General features: G+C 36.6%; 1 protein-coding gene across 1 annotated transcript in view; it reads left to right on the forward strand.

Annotated features, from left to right (window-relative positions):
• The window catches only part of LOC109823435, a 37,586-nt gene extending 22,483 nt beyond the window's left edge, over nt 1-15,103 (forward strand). Inside the window, exons 3-4 of the mRNA XM_020389712.1 lie at nt 14,070-14,707; nt 14,810-15,103. Of these exons, the coding sequence (XP_020245301.1) occupies nt 14,070-14,707; nt 14,810-15,103 (932 nt within the window). The remainder of the gene's footprint in view (nt 1-14,069; nt 14,708-14,809) is intronic.

Below are 25,018 nucleotides of genomic sequence, written 5' to 3' on the forward strand. Positions count from 1 at the left end.
AGGTCAACGCCAGTCAACGCGTTGCAAGCAAAAAGGTCAACGTACGACGGTCAAAACCTCAAGGTCAACACCGGTCAACGCGTAACCCTGGGTCAACGCCAATCAATGCGTTGCAATGAAAGAATCAATACTCCGAAAAGTATATGAGTATAAACTGCTTCTTATACTCCGAAAAGTATACGAGTATAAACTGCTTCTTACTACTCCGAAAAGTATACGAGTATAAACTGCTTCTTATTACTCCAATGAGGTATACGAGTATAAACTATTCCCTATTGTTGGTTGAGAAGTTCCTGGAGAATATTTTCATTCTTAAGGATAACTCAACAACACTACGCCGGACAACGCGTCGCAAATAAAGACTCAACGCCGACAGTCGAGGGTCAGTTCTGTGTTCAACCAACAAGCACGAGCTAAAAATCAGAAAACCAGGAATTGACTTCAAGTTCGAATTTCCGACAACGGTCAGACAATAAATGCAGCACCGGAACTCTTGCAGACATTCGACAAAGCACCGAATAGCCTGGAAGATTGAAGGAATCAAGAACGGAAGTCATTCCAAGGTCCCATTACACCGACTGAAGGTGGGGACAATCATATCCAAAGTATTCCAGACTCTTCTATAAAAGAACGAGACTGAAATACTTTGGAGGGGGTATCTGTAGGCATATAAAATTGCTTATAGGTCCTTTAGCTCAGCTCGGCACAAACCGACGAACCAACGAGGCGACGAGATCGACGAATCGCACGCAAGCAACGGAATACATCCATTCGCGTGCGGGATCAAGCCAAGTGTTCGAAGAGTCAACGAGTCATCCAACCGAGAGCGGACTCGAACGAATCACGATCGAATCAAGATCGGTTTCGGACTCGAACTCAGAAGTGGATTTACTGCCAAATCAGGAATCCGACTTACTGCCAAATCAGGAATCAAATCAGAGTCTGGATCAACCGAATCACGGACAGAACCAAAGGCGGAAAACACCAAAACCACCACCTAGAGGGGCTCGGCGAACTCGAGACTCAGATCCAAACAAGATTCAAACTTTAGGACTTCAACGACTTGCTCATCTAGATCTGGTGCTCGGCGACCGTCAACGCCAAATAAGGCAGGTATTCGAGAGGACCAGATCTCAGATCTACGCGTACGAACTCCGGATCTAAGCTTGGTCTTAGATCCCGAGACTTGAGCGATTGTTTCCTTGGTGAATCAATCCCTCCCGGCTATTATTTCCTTCGTGGAATAATACCCGTCGTACTGCGTAGATCCGACCGGATCTAGATCGCGCGGTGGTCCACGGCAAACAACCCCGGCGCAGGCAAAGAACCCACAAAGCGAGCGACCGCAAAACAGGAGCTCGTGATTCGTTCGATAAACAAGGAAACAAAGTTGTAATTTTTCATTTATTTTTATTTGATTTTCGTTGTAACCGGATCTTATAAAAAGACCGGATCTTTGTAATTGATAAATTGTTACAAGAGTGTACAATGGAATCATTAATGAAGAAAGCAACGGTTTTTCCCGCGAACAATGAGTCCTCAAACAAAACATATATGGAACTCGTATAAATAGAAAGTTCATATCATATATCATTTACGCAAATACTTTTAATATCACAAAAGAAAATATTCGTAATTTTTGAATACGCGAATATAACGTCCTCACTCATTCTAGAAATTTCTAGCAGACTCTATATATGAATCCTAAAAAACTCTACTCTAACTTCAACACTCGACACAGGATGATCCTAAGATACTAAAACTAGAGCTTTGATACTAACTGTGACGCCCCTGGTTTTAATAAGGCTGCAGTCCAAGGTGAAACCAAAATGTCAAACCTGCCAAGCACTAGACACCATGCTACAACATACCATCATAGTTACTATCTAACTAGTAGAATCAACAATAGGTGTAGGTACGAAACAGGCAAGAGAAAATATACAGAAGTACTAAACCATATATACTCTGAAAAAAATCATCATCACTGATATAAATGGATAAATCTCTGAGAAACAAACAAATGAACTGATACATCTGTCTCATAATAGGAAGTCAAATAAAATGACATTAAGGCACATCGCCTTTACAAAGCTAGAAGTAATATCTCAAATATTCATAAATACATCTACTGTGGAGTTCTGACATAAACTGTAAATATAATAAATATCTAGATAGAATCTATGAAAATATCTCATCAACCTGCGACTCTCCGTGCGCTGGACTCGCTACCTGAAAGGAGGGGGAAAATAACGAGCGTCAAAGTGCTATAGCGAGTAACATCTCAACCAACCCCAGGGGGAAGGGCTAGAAGGATAAGAAAATAGCTGTAGATCGCTATAGCGAGTAACATCTCAACCAACCCCAGGGGGAAGGGCTAGAAGGATAAGAAAATAGCTGTAGATATATAATAGATAATCAATCATCGACTGTAAAATAAAGTGGGAGTTTGATATTTAAAAATTTACAACACGAGCATAGGTACGTCCCCCGTAGCTCAAATTATAAATATCTAAATACCAAATCCAAGCTACAGCGTGGAGCAATAACTCCATCTCCAACCATACTATCAAAATATCCTAACTAACACCAGATACTTGTCCAACACATGGACTTCATCTACTATATGTTAATTAAAACAACTCAGATAAATGTCCAACACATGGACTGCATGTGATAAATGCCCAACACATAGACAGTATATGACGAAGGTCCAACACATGGATTGAAATGGGTAAATGTCCAACACATGGACTATATAATTAAGGTCCAGCACATGGGTCACAATAGTCAAGTGTCAGCACATGGGTCACAATAGACAAGTGTCTAACACATGGACTGCATACGATTAATATCATACAATAAACAGATACAAGTAAAAGTATATATACTATTCACTCTCATAACCCAGTGAATAAAATCTAAGACTCATGTCCATAATCAACTCATGTACACCAATCTAAGTGTATAACAATCCCATGTAAACTAGGTATATCGTCAGCCACACAAACATATGCAATAATATAATTATGCAAAAAAATTCCCAGCGGTCGACCGCCACGGTCGACCGCGACTGAAGCAGAAGCCTACTTCTTCTTGTGCACACTATGCGGTCGATCGTCGTGTACACCGCGGTCGACCGCGTAGAAGCAGAAACCTTTTTCAGTTTTCTATTCTATAGGAAATCGATCTAAAAATTTGTGTATGACATTTATAAATACTATCAACCTTATATACATGATTTATCATATCTAGAAACATGTGAGAAACAATCTAAACACTATAGACAAAGCGAAACTTTTTTAAATGTACATATTCATATCAAAACCTTCGAAAACAAAAATTTTCTTTCAAAACTCTTGTTAGAATTTTTTTTTCAGATCTAGATCTTCATTAAGAAATTCGTGGGTGATCTTTATTAATAGAAAACTCGTTCTTTTAGCAATATATAATACAAAGATCTATTTTTATATATAAACTAACATGTTAGGCTCACAAATCTCATAAAAACATCATTTAAAAACGTTTAAACACCTAGGTGCAGGATTGGGCAAGATGAAACTCGCCTAAGAGGTGATGAACAACTCTAACAACGTTGTAAAAAGTCCTCCTTCACTGCAAGCCGCTGGATCTCGCTCAAACTCTCCAAAATCCATCGGAATCACCAAGGAGAAGGGGTTAGGGTTTGTAAGAGGAAATGATGAGGCTGTTAGGGTTTGGTCTGATCAAGAAGAGGGTCTCCCGAATATAAAATATATATATGAACCCAAAATCCGACCAAAAACCCAACATGACCCAAAACCTAGAAAACCTCAAATCCGCTCGACTGTCGACCGCCGCTTTATCGCGGTAGACTGTGTAGGAAGCAGANCGACCACCACTATAGCGTGGTCGAACGGATAAGAAATTTTTTGTTGGTGCATGATGTTTGTGTGATGGTCTTTCACTCGATTTCTCTCTTATAAAATACACTTGTTTGATCCCCAAACACTTGATATCACATTTATTTATGATATAAATATATATTTCCCAATAAAAACTCATTCACTTTAATTTACGGGGTTTTACACGCATAACATCCCAAGTCGATTATGCACCCACTAGTTCACGCGTAATAATGGGAATATATTGAAAAAACATGGAGGGTTGAACATTGTCGAATAAATATTGTCTAATTTTACCCACGACATACGATGTCTCACATGGTCGCTTCGAGGTCACGGACGATTTCCATAAACTCCATCAACAATTTCCCTCCATTACTCTCTAGTCATTCGATTAGGATCCGTAGGAGTGTTCTCTATGCTCTGAGACTGAGACAAGACAAAGTCTTGTGAAGCTTCAAGCGCCACCTAAATAACATATAGCAATAAAAATAAATAAATTAGGAATTCTAATTAGAAATACTTGTGTGCAAATATGAAATTAAGTTTATACTTACATACATATCCTTAATATTTTTCATCATTTTCTCCTTATTTGTGATGCCCCTAAGTTCACACAAGGCTGCAGTCCGAGGTGAAACCAGGAATATCAAACCTACCATGCACCACACCGTGCAATAACATGTTTCACCATCATAATTATCATCTCTCTAGTAGAGTCAATAACAGGTGTAGGTACAAAAGCAAGTAAAAGATAATACAAGAGATATATGATGAAATAATAGAGATAAAAATGATATTTCATCATCCAACATACAAAAATATAAAGTGAATCTTTGAAATAACTAGTCTGGAGATATCAACAAGTCTCAAATAGAGAATAACTGATAAAAAAAATAAGGTACACAACCTTTACAACTTTTAGAACATAACTCTCAAATGTCTAAACAAAATATCTACAGTGGAGCTCCATAAATAAAATAAAACTACTAATGAAAGATGGACGCTATTAAGCATCGCCATCAACTTGCGACTCTCCATTCACCTGGCTTGTTACCTAAAATGGGAGGGGACAACGAGCGTCAAAGCGCTAGCGAGCAACATCATAACCAACCCTAAGGGAGAGGGCTCGTTGCATATAGAAAATACAGTTAATACATATATACATGAAATCATTGATCCTAACAATAAGAGGATTTTAGTATTTAGGAAATTACAACACGAGCATAGGTACGTCGAGCGAAATAATCCAAACAAGGAAACCCTCATGTATATACCTTGTATCTCAAATTGTAAATCCCTAAATATCAAACCCAAGATCTAATAGAGGAACAATAATATAAAGAAGACTAACTCATCTCAGAACTCAAATACCATGTCATGTCAAAGCCCACATAAGTGTCATGTCCAGCCTATGTAAGTGTAAGTGCCATACTCAAGGTTTAAACAGGTGTCCAGCACATGGACTAAGACTAGGTGCAGTGGATGCCCAACACATGGACTGCATATATAAATTGTCCAACACATGGACTGAATGATGAATGTCCAACACATAGACTGAATATAACGAATGTCCAACACATGGACTGAATATGATGAATGTCCAACATATGGACTGCACATAATAATTGTCCAACACATGGACTGAATGAAATGTGTAGAATATCGATGAGATATATGAAAAGGATGCATATACACTAATTTCACACGTGTTTCAGTGTGCAAATCTAAACTCATGTCCGCAAGCCATCTCACGTATGAAGATACATAATAAACAATAATTTCTAATGCTAAATATTCGAGGCGACTCCTCATTCATATTAAAGCACACAACAAAAGTAAACATGTACAAACTATACCAACGATCAACCAAAACAGGCAGAAACCCTTCACAGGTTTCTGTCTGCTTCGAAAAAAATCTAGAAGTGACATCATTATTTTCTAAGCATAATATTACTGATATCAACATATATGAAACAACATGAAACGAAATATTAGTATGTAAATATATCGTCGAAACCCTAAACATTTATATACACATGTTTAAACGTTTTAAAAGCAAAAACTTGTGATTTAATTCATGATTAATAAATTTCAAATCTGAAATTTGTTAAGGTTACTGTTATGATCAATTAGAAAATTATGATAATGTATTCTCATTTCATAAGTTATAAAGATCTATCTTTTGTACACTAAAAATATGTTTTAGGCTCGAAAAATCCGAATAAAACTTAATAAAATGTGTAAAATAAAAAGGTATAGAGTTAGACGAGATTTTACATGCCTCAGATACTGAAAAACTCCTGCCACGTGAAAGAGAACCAATCCTCTTCGCTGCACTGCATAAAACCTGCTGAAAAATCCTCTGAAATCCCTCAAAATCACCAAAGAAAAGAACTAGGGTTTGAGAGAGGGGAAAAGGGGCTGCTAGGGTTTGGAACACAGGAGAAAAGAGGTATTTTTCATGTTTAAACATGTGTATATATGACAGCAAACCCGAAAAACTACAGCATAAAACCCGAAACCCGAAACTGAAAAACCCAGTCTGACTAGAAATATACTCTTCGGTATTTTGTTTGTAACTTTCGTATCTGATCTCGGAATTAGGTAATTAAAGTTTTGTTGGAAAGCTGCTGAAGATATCTAAAACTTTAGTCTTTTAAGGTTTTCCATGTTCATAACGTATCAGTGTGTAAAATATAAAATCTCTCCACTGGTCATAAATTTTCAGATTTATACATCGAGCATGATTTGTGCATTTGCTCTTATATATATAATATATACATTGAATTGATCTCAAATCAATTCCTAGCATACTTAAATATCATAATATGTTATTTATAAATATATAACATATTTATTATTATTCATCATAAAATATTTAAAGTTTTGGGGTTTTACATTATCATAGCCCTCGCGTGGTGTATATGCTTTTTTAGCAAGAAGAGTTGACGGCATAATAAAGGTGTCCTGTGAATAATAAAATTTTAAGTTAATTTAAATAATATATGAAACTAATAACATGAGTTGAGTTTTAATATTTTTTTCTAGAGATAGTAGAGGTGGCAATAATGGTTTAGGTGAAGATGATGGTGGTGATAGTGCAACATTAGGATTACAACTTAAAGGTAGTGATGGTCATTGCTTTGGGAACAGCAGTGGCAGCAGACAGTGTATGGGGAAGCAAATGCAGTCACGACATAATGGGGTGGCACTGGATGCAATGCTGACAGTGCAATGATGATGGTCGAGAGTGGGGTGTAGAAAGGAGACAGACAAGGATGAAAAGATGCGAAAATGTTGGATTTTTTGGGAACTAAGACATTTAATAACATTCACACCAGGTGAAAATACAGCAAGTACCAACAAAGATGAGAGGTATTAGCCATAAAATTTATAAATTGATTAAGGTTTGTATATATGTTCTAAGATGTTGATGAATAATTGATTAAGGTTCAAAAATTTTAAATTAGGGGAGTCATGTTCTAAGATGTTGATGAATAATTGATTAAGGTTCAAAAATTTTAAATTAGGGGAGTCAATTTTAGTTCTTGTGATTAAAAAAGATGAATAATTGATTAAGGTTCAAAAATTTTAAATTAGGGGAGTCAATTTTAGTTCTTGTGATTAAAAAAGTTTAGTCTTTTAATTTTTTTCTTTTCATCTCATTTTAGCATTTTAAGATATCCCAAAAATCGAAGATCCTGGATTCGAGCCCTTCAACTTCTCGAAGGAATCTCGGTCTATTTCATTAGGTTTTTTCTTTTCCCTTAATTTCACGTACATTGTTCACATCCTTCAATCTCCTTTTAAAGTTTAATTTTCTTTTCTTCAATCACTCTAGGAAATTTTCACAAATATAGCATGCTTAAAATTTTAATGGACTTTGCTAGGTATTTTACCAAGTATGTAGCATGTGTATTTTTATTGATCATATAACATGCTTATTTCTTACTGCATGGTGAACAGGTTGTTGATGTTGTGGAGTAACCAAAATAAGTGGAACCGCATAGGAGACCTATAAGGGTGTTTGTCCAAAATACGCTTAAAGCAGTGACTCGGGTTGGCATGATTATTATTGCCTTTGTTGATATTATTTCTTAAATAAATTTTTTCCCATGAAAATAGGGCTTAGACAACAATGATATAAATGTCTTGTCTTTTAGGTTCTATAATTTACTACTAATGCAACTATATGCACTAGAAAACATATAACCTTTGAACATTTAAATACCAAACTTTATACAGACTGATCTTATAACAAATACTCTAGATATGATAGGTCAATTAAACATGAAATTAATACATGTGCAATGCACGTGCTCCATACTAGTTAATTAAAAAGAGCTATGATAAGTTCTGGTATATCATTAGCAAAATCAATATGGTTACATGTTCGTAACACGTATAACTAAAAATGATATACGCATTGGTCTCTCACCATTTTCTCATTATTTTCACTTTTCTCATCATTTTCTCTAAACTAATCAAAGGTGAAGCCAAAAACTCACAAATATGACATCATATTCGCAATAGTACAAATAATAACATGTGATAAATTATCGAACTATTTGTTAATTATTTGGTTCATTTACATCCCTAGATGTGCTGGCAATTTACATAATTTGTTGGATTACTTTTAAAATATTATAGATTTGAGAGACTAATATTAAAATAATTCTTAATTTTTTATGGGTGACACTTATTAACAATGGGATAATCCATCACTAATGTTAAATTTTTTACGATGGGCACATTAGTATTGGCGACAGATTCGATCCATCACCAATAAGTATTGGCGATGGAACGCATCCGTCTCCAATAAGTATTGGCGACGAATCGAATCTGTAGCTAATGTGACAGAAAAACATTAGTGACGGATTGAATCCATCGCCAATGCAAACATTGGCGACAAGGTATTGGCAACGGGGTTGTTTCCGTCGCTAATGTTTGTATTGATGACGGATTTCAAATCCGTCGCCAATACCTCGTCGCCAATGCCCAGTTTTTTACTAGAGATGTGAATGTACATGTTTTAAGTATTAAATTTTTTATTGAATATTAAAATTATGTGTTAATAAATAAAACTGCATCATAATATTGTTAAAAAAGAAATGTATGAATGAATTATTATTGTGTAGTTATTTCAGTTGAATGTTTTTCTTATAATAATCGTCTAGTGCTAATCTTTTTTTTAAATAAGTCCCCCAAAATCTATAATTGTTCTTAAATATAAGCATCAATTCTATAAGTTCTCTTAAATATGTCCCTCCAACTTGATTTTTGTTAACTTAACTCTAAATTAAATAATCTGCAGAAATCATGCTAGCTTTTTCGTGATGTTCCTTAGATAATTACATTTAATATATGTAACATATTGCAATAGTTACTCGCACTATAATTATTTTAATAGGGTAAATTCCACTTAACCCTTATGATCTTTTTAGCCCCTATGAATTTCCAATCACACTAAACTTTTAATGACTTTTTTTTAAAGAAAGCCATAATAACTATTTGAATTTTGTACATAACCCCCGTAAATTAGAACCAGAAAATGGCACAAACAACATCTTGACCCCAAGATTAGTTTGTTTTGATGATAACAAATATTATATGTTATGTGTATTATGTACTAACATTTGTTTTGCAGTATCAGAGCTATATCAATAATTATATTCAAAGAGATACTCAAGACATAGATGAGTTCAAGGCAAAATGAAGCAAAGAAGAAGGTATACTTTATTGTCAAAATGTAATTTTATATTTTCTTTGCTTAGAAATTTGTACAAGCCTTGATCACTCATACACATGCACACACATAGTGTTAGAACATACTAACACATGCTTAGTGTGTTGGTTAACAATAGAAATCTCCTATGTTAGCCATTAGAGTTTATAGATATTGAGTGAGTCTTAAAATATTTTATTTTTACCCCTTAGCAATTAGAATATGGAAAAACTCAAAAGACAAAGTTGTAGGTCTCTTCAAGAGTTTTCCAACAAATCTTAAATCACCTCATTCCGATATCGGATTAGAAAGTTACAGTCAAAATACCGAAAAGAAAAATTCCAGAATCTGAGTTTACAGTGTAGTCGACTACTATGCCTTGTAGTCGACTACTAAGCAATTTTCTAACTTCACAGAGTCTGTTTAGACTCAGTGTAGTCGACTACAGATACAGTTTTTCCAGATTTTAGGTTTTAAATAAGTGACTGTTTATAGCCGTTTTGTGGACGTTAATTGGGTTTAAAATTATGTCATTTCAGAGGCTATAAATAGGTTTAAACATCAGAAAACAACAACCAAGTTTTGCACTTACAAGATCAAACATTTTGTGCATATTCACTCTCTAATTTTCCAAATTTTCATGCTAAGTGTTTAGAAAAAGAGAGTTTCTGATATTGCCTTGGTTTCAATCATTCTTAGAGATTGTATAGGCAATATTCAGAGAGTTAAAAGAATCCTAAGCCACTGCAGCACTTCACTACACATTCAAGGCTTATAGGATCAATTGTGTTCTTGCTTCAAAAAGGATTTCTCTCGGGTTTGAGAGGGTTGATCTCTTGGTTTAGAGATTGGGTGGCAATTGGCATGGTCTTGTCAATTGGTGTTGCAATTTGCATGGTCTTGCAAATTGGTCAAGTTTGCTTTTGATTTTGTAAGATTTCAAAATCATAGTAGAAATCTCAAGCGGGATTTGCTTGGGGACTGGATGTACACCGGGGAGGTGGAACCAGTATACATGCTTATGTTTGTGATGTTCATTTTCTGAGATTGCCATTCTTTCTTTGCAATTTATAATCTACTTTGCAAACTCACCCTCTAGTGTTTAAGTGTAAAGCTTCCGCAGATTTTTATAAGAGCGCACTCTATTCTTAAGGGTCACGATCCTACACTTGGTATACATAAGCAAAATCAGATCCTACATAACATTTTAAAAGATATTGTGGACTTTCTACAAAAGTTAATAGGGGTTTTGTGTGATTTCAAAAGTTAATAGGGTCTATTTACTACAAAATGCTAAAAGTTCATGAGGGTGTATTGTAATTTATCTTATTTAATATTATAATTCTTAGTTTAAGTAATACTATTAAGATTTACTATCTACATACTATAAAGTATTTATCTAACTTAATTTTTTAATTATGCTCTTAAATAGTTTAGTACTATAAATGTCTTATAAATTTTTATTATACTATCATTAACAACTAATAGAATTATTACTAATATTAAATACTTTTTTAATAAAAAAGTTAGTTTTCAATTATTACCAAGTATAGATTATTGAGTATCATGTAATAATCTTTGAGAAAATACTCTAAAAATAATGTTAATTAATTATTTATTTTATTTAATTGTATAATACTAAATAAATATGCAATTAATAATTTATGTAATTATGCTATTAATGGCATAAATTTTTATTATATTTAATTTATTGCTCATTGAATTATAGTGTAATTCTTAATAGTCTGTAGTAATATCTTATTCTATTTATACTATTATTTTATTATAATTCATAAACAATTATTATAATAGTTTAATTGGTTACTACTAATGATTGTGTGTACTTATGTTATAATTTATATTATTATATTATTTTTAGATAATTAATAGTTAAAATATTATTGATACTTATAAGTATTTAGGAAGGTGAGGAGGTACATAAATAATAAAAGGTTATATTTATTTAATGAAATATTAATTAGAAACAATGACATAGTTAGACTTTATGAAAATTTGAGAGGGTAAAAAAGGAAATTAAAAGTTTTAACACCCTAATCCTATTTTTATAGTAGTATATATAAATATGTTCCTCCAACTTGAAATTTGTTAACGTAACTTTAAATTAAGTAGGCTGTAGTAATCTTGCTAGTTTTTTCCTGATGTTCCCTAGATAATTATATTTAATACATGCAACATATCGCAATAGTTGTTCTCATTATAATTATTTAATATGGTAAATTATACTTAACCCTTATGAACTTTTTAGCCCAATTTTCAAAATCACACTAAACTCCTAATGACTCTTCTATTTCAAAGAAAGCCCCAATAACTTTTTGAATTTTGCATATAACCCCTATAAATTAGAACCAGAAAATGGCACAAAAAGGCATTTTAAAAGATATTGGGGGTTTGGTGTAATTTATCTAAAAGATATTGGGGACTTTCTACAAAAGATAATAGGAGTTTTGCGTGATTTTGAAAGTTCATAGGGTCTATTTACTATAAAATGCTAAAAGTTTATGAGGGTTTACTATAATTTATCTTATGTAATATTATAATTCTTAGTTTAAGTAATATTATTAAAATTATTATACTATCCACATACTATAAAATATTTATCTAATTTAATTTTTTAAATTATGCTCTTAAATAAATTAGTACTATAGATATCTTATAAATTTTTATTATACTATCATTAACAACTAATAGTACTATTATTAATATTAAATACTTTTTTATAAAGAAGTTATTTTTCAATTATTACCAAGTATAGATTATTGATTATCGTGTAATAATCTTTGAGAAATTACTCTAAAAATAATGTTAAATTATTTATTTACCTTATTTAATTATCTAATAATAAATAAATTTATAATTCTTAATTTATATAATATTATTAAAATAATTATGCTATTTATGACATAAATTTTTATTCTATTTATTTTGGTGCTCATTGAATTATAGTGTAATTATTAATAGTCTTTCATAATATATTTATTCTATTTATACTATTATTTTAATTATTTTATTATAATTCATAAATAATAATTATAATAATTAATTGGTTACCTTTAATGATTGTGTGTACTTATATTATAAATTATTATATTGTATTATATTTAAACAAGTAATAGTTAAAATATTATTCATACTTATATTTAGGAAGGTGAGGAGGTACATAATTAATAAGAGGTTATATTTATTTAATGAATGATTAATTAGAAATAATTACATGCTTAGACTTTATAAAAATCTGAGAGGATAAAAAAGAAAATTATATTATGAGATGAGGGAGGCCTTTGGCCTCCCCCTCATTATCCCTCCATTCACACCCCATTATGATGGTGTAACACCCCATTAAGTGGGGGTGACTCTTGGGTACTCAACCTATTCACATTGACTATCTATAAATATACATCATAGGCCTTTGGCCTATGTAAGAGTTTCAAACACGTTATCAGCACGAAGTGTTCTTGAATCACTGAGCCATAAAAAAAATACTTCCTTCCTCTTTTGCGCATTGAGATCTGGTTTGTTGCAGCGGGAGCGTTCGACGGATCATCGCAAGGAGGCAGCGTTCTACGGATCTTTAGTATCGATCGTCCCTAGATCTTTGATCTAGAGGTAATTACTATAATCCGTAGAATAATATATAGCAGCTGAAAATTAAAAAAAAAAAAAAATTCCAATCATTATGCTCAAATTTCTGATATTAGAGCCAATCTTTGCACGGGTTACATGTTTATGTTTTTTCAGTCTTTCCCAGTAACTTGAACAAGATATGGCAATGTTGAATTAAAGAGCATATGATGTTTTTTCAGAGAGAGAGATAATATACGGATCAATCTTATGATTCTAATAATTACATGGCCTAATTAAAATTGATCTTACTTTTATATAAGAGCATATGAAAGTTTGCCACTTTAAGGTTATGATCTAAAACATGGTTTCCCTGTAGTCTAACTAAAACTAATCAATTTTGAAATTGTTGGAGAGGCTAGTACATACATAGGTACCTAGTTACGTTTGGAATTTACTTCTCCACTATAAGTATCACATGACCAAAGCAAAAGTTTTTCTAGTGGGAGACCAACATATCCATTTAAAACCAGATATTTTGGCAGAGATAGCTCTCTTCAAGTTATAGCATAGTAGATTAATGAGAGATGCATTAAGCTATAGGTGCTGATATATTTGTTGTTAAAAACCCAATATACAGAGCATGTAGGCTTTGCACTGTCGCCATCATAGTCCCATGCACACGTCTCAGAGCCTATCTACCTATCCACTTGCACACATAATTATTAAATATTTAGGTTATATCTAATTATATGCCTGAGATGTTGTGCAATTGTTATTTGGACACTTTTTATTTTTTGGTGACGGGCTGATCCACGCAACATGTTTATTGCATGAATTTTTAATTCCTTATTATTAATTCATGTCTTTCAAATGCATAGATAAAATTGCTAAAATAGCGAGCGTTGATTTCGAAGTCCTTGACGCTGCTGGCAAGAATTATTTGAGTTGGCATGTGGACCTGAAGTTCCACTTACGTGCCCAGGGCTTATTAGCCACAATTTCAACTCCTGCTCCACCGGCTCCGGCCACTGTTACGGGTAATGCTGTAAATAATGCTGAGGTTGCTACTACAGTGATCGTCTCTGATATAGATAAGGCGAAAGCCATTATCTACATCAGGAGACATATTGATCGGACCCTGAAGGCCGAATACCTGACTGTAGAGGACCCAAAGGAATTGTGGACTGCACTTGAGGACCGATACAAACATCAGAAAGATGTGATCCTCCCACGTGCACGTTATGAGTGGGAAAACCTCCGACTTCAGGACTTTAAGTCCGTAGCTGAGTATAACTCAGCACTTCATAATATCACCTCTTGCCTGAAGTTGTGTGGTGAAGAAGTTTCGGAGGAACGCATGTTGGAGAAGACTTACACATCCTTCCACGAGAAGGATGCAATCCTCATGCAACAGTACCGCGAACGAAAGTTCAAAAAGTATTCTGAATTGCACTCCACCCTTCTGATGGCGGAGCAAAACAGAGAATTGCTTTTGGCCACTCATAACCTACGCCCTGTAGGCTCAGCTCCTCTACCCGAAGCTCACATGTTTTCTTCCTAGAAGCAGAAGAAAAAGCATAAGGGTAAATTCAACAAGGGTAAAGCCCCTAAGTGGCAGGCCAGATGTCCACCCCAGAAAAACAACCCGCCCCAGAGCAGCAATAGTGAGGGAAAGAAGAAGTGGAAGAAGAAGACCACTGAGCTGTCGTCCATTCCCAAGAACACTTGGGAGGACAAATGCCACAGATGTGGCATGACTGGACATTGGTCCAGAAACTGTCGCACTCCGCGACACCTCCAAGATCTGTATCTAGCGAGCCAGAAGTCTCCTGTTGAAACAAATCTGGTGGAAAAGCAGCCGTCTACTCAGTTCACTGCTGATGACTTCGAAATGGATGATCTTCTCGACTAGATCCATGTTATCTTTATATGCATTTAAATTCTCATAGTACTTTCATCTTTAGTTCTTTACTTTCCATGTAATGCAATTTACTTTTCAATAAAGATAGTTATTTTCTTTAGATTAAAATATTGCATTCATGTTATAGATGAAGTGTGAGTGCCTTGTGGACAGTGCCTCGACGCACACAATCCTTCGCGAAAGAAGCTATTTCAATAGCTTATATGATTATGACGATCCTGTAATTACGATTTCAGGACTATCTAATATAATAGAAGGATTTGGTGAAGCAATGATATTGCTCCCAAATAAAACGAGACTAATAATAAAAGATGCATTATTCTCTCCGAAATCTAATAGAAACCTCATAAGTTTCAAGGATATTCGTTTAAACGGATATAACTTAGAAACCAATGAAATAAATGAGGATGAGTATTTTGTTTCTAAGGTAAACTGATCACGAGACCTTCCCTTCTGAAAGTGGGATTAGAGTCTCCTAGCTTCTTGGAGAGAATACATGGCGATATTTGTGGGCCTATTCACCCCGCAAGTGGACCATTTAGGTACTTTATGGTACTTATAGATGCATCAACCAAGTGGTCTTACGTGTGCCTTTTGTCCACCCGCAACTTAGCTTTTTCAAAGCTATTGGCACAAATTATTAAGTTGCGGGCTCATTTCCCCGATAATCAAATCAAGAAATTACGTCTTGATAATGCGGGAGAATTCACTTCACAAGTCTTTCAAGACTATTGCCTAGCAACTGGCATCGAAGTTGAACATCCTGTAGCACATGTTCACACCCAGAACGGGTTAGCAGAATCTCTAATTAAGAGATTGCAATGGATTGCTCGTCCATTGTTGATGCAATCACAGTTGCCTGTTGAGGCTTGGGGTCATGCCATATTGCATGCCGCATCGCTTATCAGAATACGGCCCTCTGGTGGCCATATTTTGTCACCAATGCAGCTTGCTTATGGTGCACCTCCGAATATCTCACATTTGAGAGTGTTTGGTTGTGCAGTTTACGTCCCAATTGCTCCTCCACAAAGGACCAAAATGGGTCCACAGCGTCGTTTGGGTATCTATATAGGGTTTGATTCGCCCTCTATAATAAGATACCTTGAACCCCAGACGGGTGACGCATTTAAAGCACGTCTTGATGATTGTGAATTTGTTGAGGATTCATTTCCTAAACTTGGCACACAGTCCAGGAAGCCTGACGCTTCTAAGATCATTTCTTGGAACACCAAGACTTTGTTTCATTATGATCCGCGTACTAGTCAATGTGAAGATGAGATCCTAAAGATTCTTCATCTTCAGAATACAGTACATTTACTTCCGGATAAATTCACTGATAACCAGAAGATTGTCAGATCACACGTCCCTGCTGTCAACACGCCAGCTAGGATTGACATCCCCAAAGATGGATGCAATCCGCCGGCAGCAGAAATGGCTGTACCTCAATTGAAAAGAGGACGCCCACCAGGTTCGAAGGACAAAGTCCCTCGTAAAAGAAAAAATCCTGGAGAAATAAAGATGAACCCAACACAGGATACTGAGCTCAGACCAGCTTCCTCTCCCCTCCTAGATTCCCCTGAAGAGGAACAAATAGGAGAAACATCATTAAATTTTGTACGTACTGAGGAGGTACTGGACAGAAAAAGCACAGTCGTCGACGACGACTTTGCGTTCGATATTGCCGTTCACGTCACTGAATACGACGATGACATCGAACCACGGTCTCTAGCGGAATGTAAACGCAGAGACGATTGGCCAAAGTGGAACGAGGCAATAGGAGTAGAGCTGGACTCACTCTTGAAACGCGAAGTCTTTGGACCAGTAGTCCAAACACCTAAAGGTGTAAAACCTGTGGGATATAAGTGGGTCTTTATCAGAAAAAGAAATGAACACAACGAGGTTGTGCGCTACAAAGCACGGCTTGTAGCACAAGGTTTTTCCCAAAGACCGGGAATAGACTATGAAAAAACATATTCTCTGGTTATGGATGGGAATACCTTCCAATTCCTAATAAGCCTCTCATCTCTAGAAGGCCTAGAAATGCAGCTCATGGACGTTGTGACTGCATATCTATATGGCAATATAGATAAAGATATCTATATGAAACTCCCTGAAGGATATAAAATTCCACCAGAGATAGCAGATAGACCTCGGGACGTCTATTCTGTTAGGCTTCAAAGATCATTATATGGTCTTAAGCAATCAGGGAAAATGTGGTATAACAGACTAAGTGAGTTCCTTGCTACGCAAGGATTCACAAATGATAAAGTCTGCCCGTGTATCTTTATAAAAAGATCGGGAACAGGATTCATTATAGTCGCCGTCTATGTCGACGACTTAAATCTCATTGGATCTCCTGCAGAGATCGCTGGGATATCTGAAAGCCTTAAGAATACTTTTGAAATGAAAGACCTAGGCAAAACAAAGTATTGTCTTGGCTTACAGATCGAACACCTTAAGGGTGGTATCCTGTTACACCAATCCACATATACACGGAAATTACTTAAAAAATTCCGAATGGATAAATGTCATCCTCTTAGTACACCAATAGTTGTTCGATCATTGGATGTAAAGAACGACCCCTTCCGTCCGCTGGAAGAGGGGGAGGAAATGCTAGGTCCTGAAGTATCTTACCTCAATGCCATTGGAGCACTATTATATCTGGCTAACTGTACGCGTCCCGATATAGCGTTTTCAGTTAACCTACTGCGTCCCGATATAGCGTTTTCAGTTAACCTACTAGCCAGATACAGTGCAGCGCCCACAAAGCGCCACTGTAATGGAGTTAAGCATCTTCTGCGCTACCTCCAAGGGTCTATAGACCTGGGGCCCACAAAGCGCCACTGTAATGGAGTTAAGCATCTTCTGCGCTACCTCCAAGGGTCTATAGACCTGGGGTTATATTTCCCAAAGGGTGGGTCTCCCACCTTAATTGGTTATTCAGATGCAGGATACAGGTCTGATCCCCACACCGAGAAATCACAAACCGGATTTGTGTTTACATTCGGTCGTACGGCCATCTCCTGGAGGTCTGTCAAGCAAACCACTGTAGCAATCTCATCCAACCATTCCGAACTCCTCGCGATCCATGAAACCAGCAAAGAATGTGTTTGGCTTCGTTCTGTCATTCAGCACATCTTAGTGTCTACCGGCCTGAAGACTGGTGACCTTGAGCCAACTACTATATTTGAAGACAATGCAGCCTGCGTTGCTCAACTTTAGTCTGGCTTCATCAAGGGTGACAAGACGAAGCACATATCTCCCAAGTTTTTCTGGACACACGATCTTCAAGAGGAGGAGAAAGTTAAAGTACAGCAGATCCAATCATATAATAATTTAGCTGACTTGTTCACTAAGGCTCTGCCTAGATGTACTTTTGTAAAACTTGTAAAAGGAATAGGGATGAGACATCTGAAAGACCTACAAGCCTGAAGCTTGTATGGTTCAGGGGGAGTAACCTATGGGTTGTACTCTTTTTCCTTAGGCTGATGGTTTTTTCCCACTGGGTTTTCTACAGCTAAGGTTTTAACGAGGCAAACAAGTTTACTCTGGATCCAGAAGTATCCACCCCATTAGCTTTACGAACTCTGAAGTGTTCATAAGCTAAACCCAAGGTAATGGATGGATAAGGGGGAGTATTATGAGATGAGGGAGGCCTTTGGCCTCCCCCTCATTATCCCTCCATTCACACCCCATTATGATGGTGTAACACCCCATTAAGTGGGGGTGACTCTTGGGTACTCAACCTATTCACATTGACTATCTATAAATATACATCATAGGCCTTTGGCCTATGTAAGATTTTCAAACAAATTAAAAGTTTTAACACCCCAATCCTCTTTTTATAGTAGTATAGATTTAGATTAACAACATGATTAATATATCAATCTTCTATGATCTAGGTTCTACTTGATCTAAATGTCAGCCTTTTTTATAGATTGATAATTATGTATAACAACTAAAATACCTATCCAACATACACATTGAAGGGTAAATTTCACATAAGCCCCATTCATTTTGCCCATTTAATTTGAGATGAACCCCATGGAATTTAAGAGTCACTCACAGATCAATGATTATACAATTAATTAATTAGATTGATAATCTTAAGCTTTATTTGGCATACAATCTATAGATTTTGAAGTCTACAAAACTGACCTAAAACATTAAAGTGTATACCTTTCAAATATTTTATGTGGTGGCTATCGGGTAAATTTCACATTAGCCCCACTTTAGTTAGATTTATAATCTAAAGCTTTATTCGACATATAATCTGTGATTCATCTCCACCTATTGTTTCTTCCGTCATCATCAGTTAGAATTAGTTCATTTGATGTCCACTCATTCGATCCACAATTCCACGTTAATCAGAATTTCTACCTATGAATCAAACAGTAAATATACATATGAAAAAAAACAAATCTAAGATCCAGTATTCGTAATAATGCTAGCAATAGCAAATACCCTAGGTGGTGTCAAATGCTGGTGTGAGTGCCATCTTTCATAATATCGGCAATATCTGTGAATTGAAGCATAGGTGCTCGACCTTTTCCACTAAAATCTCTCACGGACATTATGCTCCTACAATCAAAAGAAATGACATTTATAATTCCTAAGAGGAAGACATTTTTTTTATAAAACTAATATAAAGACATTGAGTACATCATAAATAATAATAATAATGCAAATGGAATGAACTCGCAATTACATTGTCATTTGAAAAATATTGTAGTTATAATGGACTATGTTTGTAACGCATGAAATGATACGAGTTGCCGTGCGAGCACCCTTTGGTCGCGGAATTACCAAAAGGTGGGTTGAGAAGAGGACGACCAAAACACAAGAACAATTCAGTTTGGCGAAGGAAAATACCTTCTCTAGATTATGAAGAACAAAAGGTTACAATCTCTCCCTCACAATCTCACTCTAGAATTGAAGAACAAGCTCTCCAAATCTCAATCTAGAATCTAATCTCTCTTGATTAAACTCTCTGACCTAAAAAGATGTTTAGAAACCCTAAAACAATCCCTTATATAGGTGTACAAACGTGGATGGAAGTTTGGTAAATAACCAGACCCAAAACCAACAGAAATTCGTGTGAACAGAATCCCAAACGAACCAGGAAACCCTCGATGAGTCGACTCATGACTGAGATGAGTCGACTCGACAGAAACTGGAGAAATCTCAATAACCAACGTTGAGTCGACTCATGACAGTCATGAGTCGACTCAACCTGATGAGTCGACTCATAACAGTCATGAGTCGACTCACAGGCTGAAAACTGGGTACTTCGATTCTTCTGCTCGTCGTCTTGTTCCACGCTTCCTCCTGTGTTCCCTTATACTGTTTGACACCCCCTATTCTCATGCTAGCATGAGAATCATCTATCCTCAAGCTCCCATGAGGATCGCTAAGTTCCGAAGAGAAGATACACCTGTATCATGTGTCCCCTCTTTAAGAACTTGAAGTCCCATTCAAGTTAGAACTTCAGCTGAGGAAACTCTTAAGCTCCTCCATCTTTTCTGCACCACCTGGCCTTGCTAGGAATCCGGTCTCGACGTCCGATCGGAAACAACTCATTCATCCCGCGTCTCGTCATAGTCACCGTTCGCTCTAAGTTGCAATCCTTTGTCGATGGCTTTTCTGGAAGTCTAATGCACAGCGAGACAAACTTCTTGCTTGCATTCACTAGTCTCTTCGCTCGCGTCACCGTCCCCAAGCTTGTCTCCTTCGGAAGAGATGCCGAACGAAATATAAACTTTACACCATCCTTAGTGAAGGTGTACTTCTGAGCCCGCCGCTCGTAGATCGCATATCTATCCCATAAGTACGGATTGCCCAGTATAATCTGACAAACATCCAATGGAACGACGTCGCACGTGACCTCGTCAATATACGACTCGTGGAGCGCAAATCTGACAGTGCATTGATCAACTACACTCAGTTTCTCCTCCTTCTGAATCCACCCCAATTTCTCCTCCTTCTTCTTCAACCCTCTTGGTTTGAGATGAGGATACTTCTCCCAGCACCGATCAGCTTCGTGCCCTGTCTTCTCGCAGTGACTACAAATCAGCCCTGTTTTCCCTGGATCACCCTTCTTCTTCTCCTCCTTAAACTGAGAACCACTAGACTCGCCTCCAACTTGCTTTGCATCCCCCTTTGCTTCGTTGCTCTTCTTTTGCTTGCCCTCAATGGCAATGGCCTTCACGCTCGCATCTGCAATAGTCTCGACCGTGAATAACCTCATCTCCTTTCGGATGTAATCGCTCAATCCCGCCATATACTTCATGAACACGGAATATTCCTCTGTCGTAATGTTAAGGACCATCGCTTGCTGCTGGAACTCCGTAGTGTATTCTTGAACGGTTTGATTGACCCTTTGGCGCAAGCCATACCACTTGTACCAACGCTCCTCAAGGAATCCCACTGGATAGAACTGTTTCCTAAGTAGTTCCTTGAACTTGTTCCACGACACCGCCTTCTTCTCCTGCTTACAGTAGAATTTTCACAATGTCAACGCGTGCCCTGAAAGCTTCAAAGTCGCGAACACAATCTTCTCTTTCGACGAATAGCCATAAAGAGTAAAATACGTCTCCATCCGCTCAATCCAGTCATCAAGCCTCTCGACGTCAACACTCCCATCATAAACAGGAATCTCCACCTTAAAGTCAATCTTCAGGTTTTGATAAGAATTCTTACCACCTTGATGCAATACAGTCTTAATGGTCTCCTCCTCCTCGTCGGAATCTGAATCTACTCTTTCCACATCGGACTCAACAATTTTCTTCGAAGAAGATTCACCTTGTTTGCCACCTCCATGGATAAGACTGACGAGTTGTGTGAGAGTCGAACCTATCGTCTCGATCTGCTTCTCCAATGCATCAATCCTCGTTGAATTGTCTCCTTCAGCCATCTTCTTCTTCCTTAAAACTCGGACTCCTTCCAATGAAATAAGGATCTCGCCAAGCTCCTTGTATTGGGATCGAGTAAGGACCATACATAGGATGCCCCTTCACCGGATCTGATGCTCTGATACCAACTTGATACGAGTTGCCGTGCGAGCACCCTTTGGTCGCGGAATTACCAAAAGGTGGGTTGAGAAGAGGACGACCAAAACACAAGAACAATTCAGTTTGGCGAAGGAAAATACCTTCTCTAGATTATGAAGAACAAAAGGTTACAATCTCTCCCTCACAATCTCACTCTAGAATTGAAGAACAAGCTCTCCAAATCTCAATCTAGAATCTAATCTCTCTTGATTAAACTCTCTGACCTAAAATGATGTTTAGAAACTCTAAAACAATCCCTTATATAGGTGTACAAACGTGGATGGAAGTTTGGTAAATAACCAGACCCAAAACCAATAGAAATTCGTGTGAACAGAATCCCAAACGAACCAGGAAACCCTCGATGAGTCGACTCATGACTGAGATGAGTCGACTCGACAGAAACTGGAGAAATCTCAATAACCAACATTGAGTCGACTCATGACAGTCATGAGTCGACTCAACCTGATGAGTCGACTCATAACAGTCATGAGTCGACTCACAGGCTGAAAACTGGGTACTTCGATTCTTCTGCTCGTCGTCTTGTTCCACGCTTCCTCCTGTGTTCCCTTATACTGTTTGACACCCCCTATTCTCATGCTAGCATGAGAATCATCTATCCTCAAGCTCCCATGAGGATCGCTAAGTTCCGAAGAGAAGATACACATGTATCATGAAATTTCACTTTAAGCTATATTTTGCATACTTCATAATGCTTTTGTTCTATGATACAATGTACTAATGACTAGGAATGATCCGAAATAAGACAATTTAGTTTTGTGAACAGATATAATTCCTCAAACTCAAACAAAATAAAAGAAGTAACTGTTGGTCCCGCCACTTTTGGAGTAGGTTCTATCACTTTTTTGGAAGACACAAAATCAACATTGTGGGCAATGGTTAGGAATAAGGGCGGTGCATGAAAGCTCAAAATGTGATACAATAAAATCAAAAGGTGGACATAAAAGTCAAATATTGTAGGCTACCCTGAGACTATAAATAGCTTTAGGATCGGACACAAAGTGTATGTAGTGAGCAATGACAAGCATAGAATGAAAGAGAGAGGAAGGAGAAAGAAAAAGATTTTTTTTTGTGTTCCTTCTCCTAAGTAGAAGAAGTTCTCTTTTCTGTCCTAGTTGTTGCTGGTATACCTCTAACTAAGTGTCTAGAGAAGAAATTTTGTATATCTATTATATTCATAGTTGAAGATATTTCTGGACTATGTATCGTGGTTTTTACCTTCAATTGAAGGGTTTTCCACGTTAAAATCCTTATGTTCTACTGAATATTTCTTTTGGTCATTTTATTTATTATTTACCTTATTAATCTATTTTATCTACAGAGTAACAAGAAAAAAGGTCAATCAATGAACACTATTTTTTCCCAACAACTGGTATCAAAACTTGGTTAAGTTGTCCACTCTGTACAATATAAAATGGAGAACATTAGTTTCAATAGTACAATGATCAAGCTCAATAATTTTAATTGGCTAATCTAGAAGCCCAAGATGGAGGATATTCTTTTCTGTAAGGATTTGTATGATCCGATTGAAGGCGAGGAGGCAAAAACTGTAAGTAAGTCTGATGTAGACTGGAAGAAAGAAAATAGAAAGGCATTGGAATTATTAAATAATGGGTTAGATGATAGTGTATTTCATCATATTTCTAATGAAACTAATGCTTACTTACTGTGGAAAAAGCTTGAGTCTTTGTTTTAGCAGAAGACAACAATGAATAAGGCAATCCTGATCAAAAGCCTTACAAATTTGAAGTACAAAGATGGTAGCCCAGTTGTTGAGAACCTGAACAAGTTCTAAAGTATTATGAATCAGCTAGTGAGGATGAAAGTCATTTTTGATGATGAAGTAAAAGCATTACTCTTGTTAGGGTCATTGTCGGACAAGTGGGATACCCTTGTGGTAAGCCTAAGCAATTCTACTTCGAATGGCGTGTTTTGATGAGTACTATTATTGCTAGCCTGCTCAATGAAGAAACTAGAAGGAAGGCGTCAGGCTCAGGACATCCACAAGCCCATGTCACTGAAGAAAGAGGAAGAAGCAAGAAAAAAGTACCGCTGACTTTCTGCAGGAATTCTAAAAATAGATCAAGACCTAGAGGATTTGCGGTAAAGTGCTACAATTGCTACAAGAAAGGTCACATTAGAAGAAATTGCAGACAATTGAAGGAGTAGAAACGAGGTAACAATCAGAATAATAACAACGATACAACTGCCACTATAGATGGCGAAGTGGCTCTTCTCACTCTTGGACAAAAATGCTTGCACATTGGAGATGATGATGCTCATTGGGTGGTCGACACAGTAGCTTCATACCAAGCAACACCCAACAAAGAGTTCTTCACATCTCACAAAGTTGGCAACTTTGGCATCGTGAAGATGGGAAACACCAATTAATCAAATATTGTCGCGATTGTTGATATTGGTCTACAAACAGATGTTAGAAGCATGATGACCTTAAAGGACGTGCAACATATTATTGATTTGTGCCTTAATCTCATATATGGGCTTACTTTGGAGTAGCTGGGCTACGAAAACTACTTCAACAATAGAAGATGGAAACTCACCAAAGGAACTTTGGTAGTTGCCAAACGGAAAGCATCCAACACACTCTACCGACCTAAAGCAAACGTGTGTGGTGATAGCCTTAACACAGTGAAGGAAAACTCTTCTCTAAATCTCTGGCACAAAAGGCTGGATCACATGAGCTAGAAGGGCTTACAGATTTTGACTAGGAAGGGACTAAGAGGGTGGTTGGAGAGGCTTATATTTTGATAAAGTTAACTTTTAAGCTAGATTTTCCATATTAATCTATTTGGTATAATACCAAATAAGTTAGCTTATA

The sequence above is a fragment of the Asparagus officinalis genome, chromosome 9 (assembly GCF_001876935.1).
Source record: "Asparagus officinalis chromosome 9, Aspof.V1, whole genome shotgun sequence".
Lineage (NCBI taxonomy): Eukaryota > Viridiplantae > Streptophyta > Magnoliopsida > Asparagales > Asparagaceae > Asparagus > Asparagus officinalis.